The sequence below is a fragment of the Plecotus auritus genome (assembly GCF_963455305.1).
Source record: "Plecotus auritus genome assembly, chromosome: 1".
Lineage (NCBI taxonomy): Eukaryota > Metazoa > Chordata > Mammalia > Chiroptera > Vespertilionidae > Plecotus > Plecotus auritus.
The window spans coordinates 115,842,763-115,854,889 of record NC_137770.1 but is presented as its reverse complement, the minus strand read 5'-3'; the positions used below and the strand labels follow the sequence as shown (position 1 = coordinate 115,854,889).

Below are 12,127 nucleotides of genomic sequence, written 5' to 3'. Positions count from 1 at the left end.
TACACACCTCCCACTGGGGACGTGCCCGCAACCAAGGTACATGCCCTTGACCGGAATCGAACCCGGGACCCTTCAGTCCACAGGCCGACGCTCTATCCACTGAGCCAAACCGGTTTTTGGCTGAATATACATTCTTCTCAAGTGCACATAAATCATTCACAAAGATAGACCACATGTTAGGACACAAAACAAGTCTCTATGTGGTCAAGAAGATTGAAATCATATCAGGCATCTTCCCAGATCACAATGGAATGAAATTAGAAATCAACTACAGTAAAAACACCCAAAAACATTCAAACACATGGAGGCTAAATAGCATGTTATTAAACAATGAATGAGTTACTAATGAGATCAAGAAAGATATAAAAAACTTCCTGGAAACAAATGAAAATGAACACATGACAACCCAAAATATCTGGGACATAGCAAGAGCAGTCCTGAGAGGGCAGTTCATAGCAAGACAGGCCTACCTCAAAACACAAAAAAATTAACAATAAACTATATAACCCTACAACTTAAAGAACTAAAAAGAGAACAACAAGAAAATCACAGATTAAGTAGAAGGAATGAAATAATAAAGATTAGAGCAGAAATAAATGACATAGAGACTAAGAAAAAAAAAAAAAAAATCAATGAAACCAAGAGCTGGTTCTTTGAAAGGATAAACAAGATTAATGAACCATCAGCCAAACTCATCAAGAAACAAAGAGAGAGGACCCAAATAAATAATATCTGAAATGAAAGTGGAGAAATAACACTGACACCACAGAAATACAAAGGACTGTAGGAAAATACTATGAACAACTATATGCCAACAAGCTGAACAATGTAGATGAAATGGACAAATTCCTAGAAAAAATACAATCTCCCAAAACTGAATCAGGAAGACTCAGAAAACCTGAATAGACCAATAACAACTGATGAAATAGAAGCAGTAATAAAAAAAAAACTCCAGAATTCTGGCCCGCCCGCTGTCTGCTGGCCCAGCCGGAAGCTTCCTCCATGGACTGTGCACAGTTCCTACAGGATCTGTGCCCCAGGGCTGCCTATCACCTGGGATCTTCTTGGAGCCAGGGCTCTTCTGACCAAGCCAAAGCTCACAGGTGTCTTCCAGCTACTCTATGAGTGACACAAATCAAACCATTGTGGGGCCCTCGGTACTCCCCACGGTATCAGCCATGACCCATGGGCCAGGCTCTGGAACCCGGGCATGGCCTGTGCTGGTGGGGGTTGTGCTGGGAGCTGTGGTCCTCTCTCTCCTCATTGCACTTGCTGCCAAATGCCACCTCTGCCGCAAATACTGCATCAGCTACCAGCACTGCCCACTGCTCAGGACAAGGAAGGGGATCTGTCCGGAGGCCGGTGAAGATGATGATGATGATGATGGTTTCATTGAGGACAATTACATTCAGCCTGGGGCCAGTGAGCTGGGGACAGAAGGTAGCAGGCACCATTTCTCTCTGAACCCCAACCTTTGGACACCCCTTGCCTGACAGCTTAAGAATTGTAAATACTACAATGAACCTCATGGATGGAGGTGGCTAGGATTTAAGGGCTGACCAGGGATTGAGCAATTCTTCCATCCCTGACACTAGCCACCAAAGTGACAATGACCCTCTCTTGCTCAATAACTCTCAATGACTCCCTGCTATTCTCAGGAGAAAGCCTATCAAGGACCTAACTATGGAAATGAGGCCTCTGTCAGCTTCTTGGTTTGCATTCTTCCTACTTAACTAGTTATTATTATATACCAGTTGATAACATTTAGCAGATGAAAATCAGTGTGCCAAGTTTCTTATTGAATTTTTTTCCTATCAATAAAGTGGGTAATCTAAATAGTTATAATATATTCTGTTTTTGACAGGTATCAATAAATCTATTTTTATTCCAATTTAAAAAAAAAAAACTCACAGCAAACAAAATTTCTGGTCTGTCTGGACAACTTCACAGGGGAGTTTTACCAAACATTCAAAGAAGAACTAACACTTATACTCCTCAAACACCCAAGAGGAATGAACACTTCCAAGCTCTTCTTATGAGGCCAGCATTATCCTCATACCAAATCCAGATAAAGACACTACAAAGAAAGAGAATTACAGGCCAATATCCCTGATGAACATAGATACTAAAATCCTCAGCAAAATATTAGCAAATCAGATTCAGCAATATATTAAAAAGATCATACAACATGACCAAGTGAGATTTATTTCAGGAATGCAGGTCTGTTAAAATATTCACAAATCAATAAATGTGATACACCACATAAACAAATTGAAAGACAGAAATCACATGATCATATCAATAGATGCAAAAAATGCATTAGACAAAATTCAACACCCATATTAAAAAATATTTTTTCATTAATTTCAGAGAGAAAGGGAGAGGGAGAGAGAGTTAGAAACATCAATGATGAGAGAGAATCATTGATCAGCTGCCTCCTGCAAACCCACTACTAGGGATCGAGCCCGCAACCTGGGCATATGCCCTGGACTGGAATTGAACCCAAGACCCTTCAGTCCGCAGACCAATGCTCTATCCACTGAGCCAAACTGGCTAGGGCTCAACACACTTTTTTTTTTTAAAAAATATATTTTATTGATTTTTTACAGAGAGGAAGTGAGAGGGATAGAGAGTTAGAAACATCGATGAGAGAGAAACATCGATCAGCTGCCTCCTGCACACCCCCCACTGGGGACATGCCCGCAACCAAGGTACATGCCCTTGACCAGAATCGAACCTGGGACCTTTCAGTCCGCAGGCCGACGCTCTACCACTGAGCCAAACCGGTTTCGGCAACACACATTTTTTTATAAAAACTCTCAGCTAAGTGGGAATAGAGGGATTATATCTCAACATAATAAAGGCCATATATGACAAACTTATAGCAAGCATTATACTCAATGGGCAAATATTAAAACCATTTCCCCTAAGAACAGGAACAAAACAGGGATGTCTGCATTCACCATTCTTATTCAACATAGTACTGGATGTCCTAGCCACAGCGATCAGACAAGGAGAAGAAATAAAAGGCATCCAAATTGGAAAGGAGAATATAAAACTCTCATTATTCACAGATGACATAATATTGTACAAAGAAAATGCTAAAAACTCCACCCAAAAACTACTAGATTTAATAAATGAATTTGGCAATGGAGCAGGATACAAAATCAACACCCAAAAATCCATGGCTTTTTTATTCATCAATAATGAATTCTCAGAGAAACTAAACAAACAATCCCATTTACCATTGCAACTAAAAAATTAGATACTTAAGAATAAACTTAACCAAGTAGGCAAAAGACCCTTACTTAGAAAGCTATAGGACATTGAAAAAAGAGATAGAAGAAGATATAAACAAATGGAAGAATGTATCGTGTTCATGGATTGGTAGATTCAACATCATTAAAATGTCCATACTACCCAAGGCAATCTACAGATTCATTGCAATCCCTATTAAAATACCAACAGCATATTTCACAGATCTAGAACAAATATTCCAAAAATTTATATGGAACCATAAAAGACGCTGAATAGCCACAGCAATCTTGAGAAAGAAGAACAAAGTTGGAAGAATCACAATACCAAATTTTAAGTTATAATATAAAGCTACCATAATCAAAACAGCCTGGTACTGGCACAGAACAGGCATACAGACCAATGGAACAGAACAGAGAGCCCAGAAATCAACCCAAGCCAATACCCTCAATTAATATTTGACAAAGGAGGCAAGAGCATACAATGTAGTCAAGACAGTCTCTTCAATAAATGATGTTGGGAAAATTGGAGAGATACATACAAAAAAATGAAACTAGACCACCAACTTACAGCATACACAAGAATAAACTCAAAGTGGATAAAAGACTTAAATGTAAGTAGTGAAACCATAAAAATCCAAGAAGAAGCCATAGGCAGCAAAATCTCAGACATCTCTCGAAGCAATATGTTTACATAAACATCTCCTATGGCAAAGGAAACTAAAGAGAAAATAAACAAATGGGACTACATCAAAATAAAAGGCTTCTGCACAGCAAAAGAAACCATCAACAAAACTACAAGAAAGCCCACTGCATGAGAGAACATATTTGTCAATGATACATCTAATAAAGGGTTAATATCCAAAACATATAAGGAACTCATACAACTTAACAAAAGAAAGACAAATAATCCAATTAAAAATGGGCAAAGGACCCAAATAGACACTTCTCCAAAGAGGACATACAGATGGCCAAGAGACATATGAAAAAATCCTCGGTCACTGATCATCAGAGAGATGCAAATTAAAATGACAATGAGATATCACCTCACACCTGCCAGAATGGCTACCATCAACAAATGACAAGTGCTGGTGAGGAAGTGGAGAAAAGAGAACCCTAGTACACTGCTGGTGGGAATACAGACTGGTGCAACTATAACGGAAAACAGTATAGCGTTTCCTCAAAAAATTACATATGGATCTGCCATTTGACCCAGTGATCCCACTTCTAGGAATATACCCTAAGAAACCCGAAATACCAGTCAGAAAGAATGTTTGCACCCCTATGCTCATAGCAGTACCATTTACAATAGCTAAGATTTGAAAACAGCCCAAGTGCCCATCGGTAGATGAGTTGTTTAAAAAGCTGTGGTACATTTATACTATGCAGCAGTTAAAAAGAATCTCTTACCCTTTAAGACAGCATGGAGAATATCATGCTAAGTGAAATAAGTCAGAAAAAGACAAGTATCACTTGATCTCACTCATATGTTTAAGTAACAAAATAAACTGATAAATGGAGTGGATTCAAGACATGGAAGCATGGAGCAGATTGCAGAATCTCAGAGGGGAGGTGGGGGAGGGTGGGTGGGTGGGAAGTAATCAACCAAAACCTTGTATGCATATATGCATAACCCATGGACACAGACAGTGGGGTGGTGAGGGCTAAGGGAGGGACGGGGGAAGGGGGGGGCTAGAGGGAGTCAATGGGGGGAGAGGGGACATATGTAATACTTTCAACAATTAAGAATTATTAAAAAAATAAAATGGGCCCTAGCCGGTTTGGCTCAGTGGATAGAACGTCAGCCTTCAGACTGAAGGGTTCTGGATTTGATTCTGGTCAAGGGCATATGCCTGGGTTTCGGGCTCAATCCCCAATAGGGGGTGTGCAGGAGGCAGCCAATCATTGATTTCCTCTCATCATTGATGTTCCTATCTCTCTCTCCCTCTCCCTTCCTCTCTGAAATTAATAAAAAATATATTTAAAAAAATAAAATGGTTCATGATGTGGGGAAAATTAATTTCATTTGTTTCTTCTTACCTTTGTTTGTTTATTAGAAAATTAAAACAACACACACACATGTTGCTTGGTATTTTATTTCTATTGGCTAGAACTACTACATGTCAGGTGACCTTGTATCTTTGGCTTTGCTTCTACCAGGCAACATCACCACAGCTTTAATAACTGAATACTCTGTGCCAGGTCCTGAGCAGCTTGGGCAGTTAGGGTAGAGAAGGAGGAGGCACTGTGCCAGCCCTGGGAAGCTGCCAAGCCCTTCTTGGCTGCCAGCTCAGCCTGGCTGTGTCCTCCTGCAGCCCTGCTTCCCCTCCTCCACAGGATACTTAGGCCAGCAGAAGGCTCAGCAGAGGGTTCTGGGGCCTGCCAGGCCTCTGGGAACTCAGGGAAGGAGCTCTATGCAGGCCAAGTAATCAGAAGACAGTGTGGCCAATGGCCAGAACTATGGCTGGCCCTTGAGAGCTGTTTCCATGGCCAGGCCTATGGAAGGGCCTTTCAGTTTCCCAGTCCTAGGCCTCACTGCCCAGCACCTTCTGGGCAGCTCTGAGTAGCTGCAGGGCCATCTACCAGCCCCACTAGCAGCACCTGGCTGTGATGAAACAGGCTCTCCAGCTTGCTAATCCTCTCTGCCACCTCCCATTCCCCAGGATCTGCTTGATTAAAAGATGTTGCTGATAGGCACGCTCTCCCTCCAGGGAGCATGCCCAGCCTTTCCCTTCCCCCTCTTTCCCCCTCAGGCCTGTATCTCCTACACCCTAAGGGACTTCATGAGACTTGCAACCAGGGAGCAGTGGGCAGCAGCAGCAGCTCATCCCGGGCTAACCCCCTGAACCTGTCTCTAAGGCCCCCTTTTCTCTGACTTCCCAGTGAGCCAAAGCAGCCCAGCCTATACTCATTTCTTTCCTACAGCATTTTTAGAGAATCAAAGCAGCCCCATCTGGGCTCTCTCCCGTTGCTTCTTCTATCCTAAGCCCTTCCTTGTTTCACTGTCCCCAGCTTTAATGAACGGGCTCAATAAAAATAAATAAATAATACTCCTGATAATCACTCAAGGATACAGGCTGAAGTCTGGGGGAAAAAAGATATCCCAGACTCAAAATTAGACTAAAAACAAAATTAAAAAAAGTTCTGCAGCTGGTATTCCTGTTTAACAGCCCACACCTGGCAATTTGGAAGGACTGTCCTGGTTGATATGACCCAGGTTTAGCCCACACAACTGATATTAATGTGACAGATTTACAGACCTGTACATAGTTAAACAACCTTATCTAATGTTCCTTTTCCTTCTCTTATAAAACTTGCTCATAGTAATATCTAACACTCTTATCATGCTTACTCTATGCCAGACACTGTACTAGTAGTAGCTTACATCTATTAATTCATTTCATTTTAATACAATTAGATTTCAGGCACAACAACCTTATGAGGTAAGTACTATAAATATTATTCAGCCCTATCTGGTTTGGCTCAGTGAACAGAGCATCAGCTTGCCGACTGAAGGGTCCCGGGTTTGATTCCGGTCAAGGGCACATGCCCAGGTTGCAGGCTCACAGCCAGTCAATGATTCTCTCTCATCATTGATGTTTCTATCTCTCTCCCTTCCTCTCTGAAATCAATAAAAATATATTATTCAATCTTTTTGAAAAAGATATCTATTGTTCATGGGTGAGAACGTGGAGGCAAGAGAGGCTAAGTAAACTTGTTCAAGGTCACACAGCTAGAAAGGGGCAAAACTGGGATTGAAATCAGGTAGTCTGGCTTTAGTGTTTATGCTCCAAATCACTTCATTACACAGTTTCACCCAGAATTCTGAAGGAACCTATTATGTTTTGTTCTCCTTGACTGGTTCATTTGGTAACCAGTTTATGATAAACCTCTGACAGGTGCTCACAATATAAAATGTGTCTGAGCCCTAGCCAGTTTGGCTCAGTGGATAGAGCGTCAGCCTGCAAACTGAAGGGTCCCAGATTTGATTCTGGTCAAGGGCACATGCCCAGGTTGTGGGCTTAATCCCCAGTAGGGGGCATGCAGGTGGCAGCCAACCAATGACTCTCTCTCATCATTAATTTTCTATCCCTCCCTCTCCCTTCCTCTCTGGAATCAATATAAATAAACAGATGAACGAATGAATGAATGAATGAATGAATGAATGAATGTGTCTGAGACTGGCTTTAACAAATTAAAAATGATGAGGTGCGAATGTGACCAAACTGATGGGGGCGGGAAGCGGGGGGAATCCCAGAAGAATAAATCTTCCTATCCCTCTTGGTCCATTTTTCTTTTTTTTAATTCTCTGTACTCCACCTACTCATTCCTTCTTTCCTTCTAACTCATGGCAACCACTGATTTTTTTTTTTAAATATATGTTATTGATTTTTTTACAGAGGGGAAGGGAGAGGGATAGAGAGTTAGAAACATCAATGAGAGAGAAACATCGATCAGCTGCCTCCTGCACACCTCCCACTGGGGATGTGCCTGCAACCAAGGTACATGCCCTTGACTGGAATCGAACCTGGGACCCTTCAGTCCACAGGCTGACACTCTACCCACCGAGCCAAACCGGTCAGGGCTGTCCATTTTTCTGTGTGGGTGGGTAAGAGGGCACTGTCTAAGAGTAGGTGCAGCTTGTTAGAAGATAAACTGTAACTGAAGGTTGCCATGGTGTGGGTACCTGGGAAAGTTCAGAAATCTGGTTTGCAGGAATGGAGGTGAAGGGCTAAATTGCTACAAATGAGAATGGGAAAATAAGCATGTCAGGGTGGGGGTGGAACCCAAGAAGATTTCAGCAAGCTGTGGCCTGAGTGGGGTGTGGCAGGACAGGGAACAGTTGGTGGGTTTTAAAACAAGATGGCCAGCGTTTAATTGTGTGTGTTGCTTCTGCTGAGCTGGGATGAGCTTCATCTTGACCCTAGGCCAAAGCCTAACACCAATTCTGCTTTGTGCCAGTGAACTGAGGGGCTAAGGGGCTGGGGATAGGGAGGTGGTAGGGTGAGGGAGGTGGTGGGATGGGAGGGTAGTGTTCCAGCTTTGGAAGGAGTGGGCCTGAAGGCCATTGGCACAGAGTGAACTGCTGGGTGGGATGTCTGCCTGGAGAAACTCAGCCAACCTCAGTGTTACTGAGGGCAGGTTAGGCAATGCACAAGGTGTCCAAGCAAAATGGCATCTAGTTCCTGAAATCCAGCACATGCTCTGCTCAAAAGTCAGGCTCCCTGTGGTGCCTCTTCCCAGTCCCTGTGCGCTGGTAGCAGTCCTGCATGGAGCCTCTGCTGAAAGCTGAAGATTTGAGGCCCCTGGGGCATCAGCCACTTGGGTCCCACCCAAAATGTGGCCCTGGGCTGCTGCTCTAGATCCTTCTGAGTCAGAGAAAGCCCCACTGGACCTCTCCAGGACTCATCCTAACTCCTCTGCAAATGTGTCCAGTATGTGGGACTTCAAAGACACAAAAATGGGGCCTGTAAGGGAGGTTCCAAGTGCCACAATATGAGCAATAGAGCCTCTGAATTTGCTAATTATGATTTACTAGAGGCCTGGTGCACGAAATTCATGAACGGCAAGTCCCTAGGCCTGGCTGGCGATCAGGGCCGATTTGTGGGGCAACTGGCGGGGTGATCAGGGCCTGCTTTGGCAGGCTTGGGGCCCGTGGGCTGGGGGCAGCTCCTGCATTGAGCATATGGTCATTGCACATTATAGCAACCAGCCATTCTGCCATTCGGTCGGTTTGCATATTAGGCTTTTATTACATAGGATTTTAAAAGGAGTTAGAGCCCTGGCCTATGTGACTGAGTTGGGTGGGGACATGCAGGAGGCAGCCTATCAATGTTTCTTTCTCACATCAATATTTCTCTCTCTCTCCCTCTCCCTTCCTCTTTCTCTAAAAATCAATTTAAAATTTAAAGTAGCCCAGCCAGCATGGCTCAGTGGTTGAGCATTGACCTATGAACCAGAAGGTCAAGGTTCAGTCCACTTTTCAGTCAGGACACATGCCCAGGTTGTGGGCTCCATCCCCAGTGTAGGGCATGCAGGAGGCAGCCTATCAATGAATGATTATCTCTCATCATTGATGCTTCTATATCTCCCTCTCCCTTCCTCTCTGAAATCAATAAATATAAATATTTTTTAAAAAGAAAAAATTTAGCCCTGACTGGTTTGGCTCAGTGGATAGAGCATTGGCCTGTGGACTGAAGGGTCCCAGGTTCAATTCCGTTCAAAGGCATGTACCTTGGTTGCAGGCACATCCCCAGTGGAGAGTGTGCAGGAGGCAGCTGAATCGATGTTTCTCTCTCATTGATGTTTCTAACCCTCTATCCCTCTCCCTCTCCCTTCCTCTCTGTTAAAAAAAATCAATAAAATATATTTTTTAAAAAAAGAAAAAGAAATTTAAAGTAAAGTTAGAGCAGCCTCAAGGGTTTGTACAGTTATTTGCCCATTCATTCCTATCGTTTATATTGACCTGTATACCTGATATATTGGTTTTCTAATTTAGTCTCACTACTTTTGACCTAAGAATGTCCAAACCTGTAGAGAATTTTTATCAGAGTTTATTTAAGTCAAACTGATGACATACTGGGAAGCAAAAATCTAAAATGTTCAGGTGGCCCGACCAGCATGGCTCAGTGGTTGAACCAGGTCACGGTTCGATTACTGGTCAAAGCACATGCCCCGAGTTGCAGGTTGGATCCCCAGTGTGGTACGTGCAGGAGACAGCTCATCAGTGATTCTCTCTCATCATTGATGTTTCTATCTCTCTCCCTCTCCCTTCCTCTCTGAAATCAATAAAAAAAATAGATTTTAAAAATAATAAAATAAAATAAAATGCTCAGGTGAATTACAGTTTTTCAGTTTTTTTTATACATTTAGAATTAAGGAGGGAATGTAAAAAATATTACATAAATGTGGGAATAAGCAAGGCCAAGGTGGAAGGAATCTATGATTGGGTTACAGGATAGTTAACAAGAACATGTACTTTCTTGAGGGTGGTCACACCTCGAAGGGATCTGAAAAAGAGGATTACTCCTGCCATTTCAAAGGCAAGTTAACCTAGACACACAGGAACAACAGACAGGGCTTGCTTAAGGCAAAGATAAACCTTTTATTTTATTTTATTTGTTTGTTTATTTTAGAGAGGAAGGGAGAGGGACACAGACACAGAAACATCGATGAAAGAGGAACACCGTCGATCGGCTGCCTCCTGCACACATTCCTACTGGGGATTGAGCCCACAACCCAGGCATGTTCCCTGACTGGGAATCCAGCTGGTGACTTCTTGGTTCCTGGGTCGATGCTCAACTGCTGAGCCAAACCAGTCTGGTAAAGATAAACCTTTTATAGGCCTGGGGTGTGACTATCCACCGTGACCTGCTCAGTTAGGAATTTATGGTCAGATCACCTGTGAGGTTTCTTTATGTAGAACTCCTTTTTCATCCATATTGGAAAGTGCAAACAGTCCACTCTTTGCTGAGAAATAAGGAGGTGCTGTTCATGAATGCGAGACACCAGCTATGGCCTCCTGGGCCCCAGGGAGCTGGGCAGGCCTTGAGTTTGCCAGCAATCCCTATCACCCCCCACAGCCCCATAGATGGCTGAGCAGTGGGCACAGTCTCCCCAGTTGCCCTAAAATGCTTTTATAAACCCTTCGTCCTCCAGGGCTTCATGCTGCTACTTGGAACTGGCACCATGGCCATAGTGGTCAGCACTCAGCACCCTCAGTGTGGGTCACAGGAAATGCCTTTGGACTTCTGGAAAGTTCCACTCAGAAGATAATCGTGGGCAAGGAAGACCATGCCAGAGGAGTGGGGGCCCTCTGATTGCCCACTGTAAACAAGGAACCATGGGGTTTCGGCATCTCTTCCCCTTAATTGAACAAACCCATATCAAGGCCTTTGTCCCTAATATTAGGATTGTCCTGGTGCATTTCTTGGTTGTGCCTCAGAACCAGTATAGGAATGGGGAAAGAAAGGGCTTGGGAGGTGGGCTGGGCCAGGAGCAGCTAAGGGAGGAGTAGAAGCCAGAAGACGCTTGAAAGCAGATGTCATTGGAAGGATTTGCCTGCCTCTGCCCTCCAGCTTTGAGCCTTTGGAAGGAGGAGAGACTAACCAAGGGGGTTGTGGCTTTCTGACATTCCCACCATGACTCAGAGACCTTCTCTTCCAAAGTAGGAAAAACAGACTTCAGACCCACACTTTCTCAGGGTCTCAAGAGCTTCTGAGGAAAGAGGAGGAACACGGGCTCCCTGAGTGCTTACTGCCTGTCAGGCCCATTTAAGTGCATGGGAACAATGGGCACTTGATGCTTACCATGAACTTGGGCCAGGATCATCATCCCACAGTCAAGGACCCTGGAGCTCAGAGAGGTGAAGGGCCTTGCCCAAAGTCCCACAGCCATGAGTGGCAAGTTGGGGTTTGGACCTGGATTAAGTGGCTGGTGCCTTTTCACCAGAAATTCCCTAAAAAGGCAGTGTTTAGCCTGGCCGGCATAGCTCAGTGGTTGAGTGTGAACCAGGAGGTCAAAGTTCAATGCCTAGTCAAAGCACATGCCTGGGTTGCAGGCCCCATCCCAGATGTGGGACATGCAGGAGTAGCCAATCAATGATTCTCTCTTATCATTAATGTTTCTCTCTCTCCCTTTCCCTTCCTCTCTAAAATCACTAAAAAATATTTTTCTAAAATAAAAGAAAGAAAAGAGAAGGCAGTGTTTATCTCAAGAAAGGTGGCACTGACAGGGGGGTTTGGTGTCAGGACAGTGAGGCAGCAGCAATGGGGCTGTTCTGCACTGAACAGGAGACTCACCCAGCAAGCGTCTCCCAGCTGCAGGCTATTTGCCTCTCCTGAAGCAGGGGCATAAGTCTCATTGAAACCAAA

At 43.8% G+C, this 12,127-nt stretch overlaps 1 protein-coding gene across 1 annotated transcript; it reads left to right on the top strand.

The window, feature by feature from the left end:
- Positions 1 to 1,121: 1,121 nt before the first annotated feature.
- On the top strand, positions 1,122 to 1,718 carry LOC308248634 (type III endosome membrane protein TEMP-like; the record flags this gene model as incomplete). The annotated part of the gene is made up of 1 exon (XM_080668771.1): positions 1,122 to 1,718. The coding sequence occupies one exon, from the start codon at positions 1,122 to 1,124 to the stop codon at positions 1,491 to 1,493; it is 372 nt and encodes a 123-aa protein (XP_080524897.1). The 3' UTR covers positions 1,494 to 1,718.
- Between the last annotated feature and the right edge of the window lie 10,409 nt (positions 1,719 to 12,127).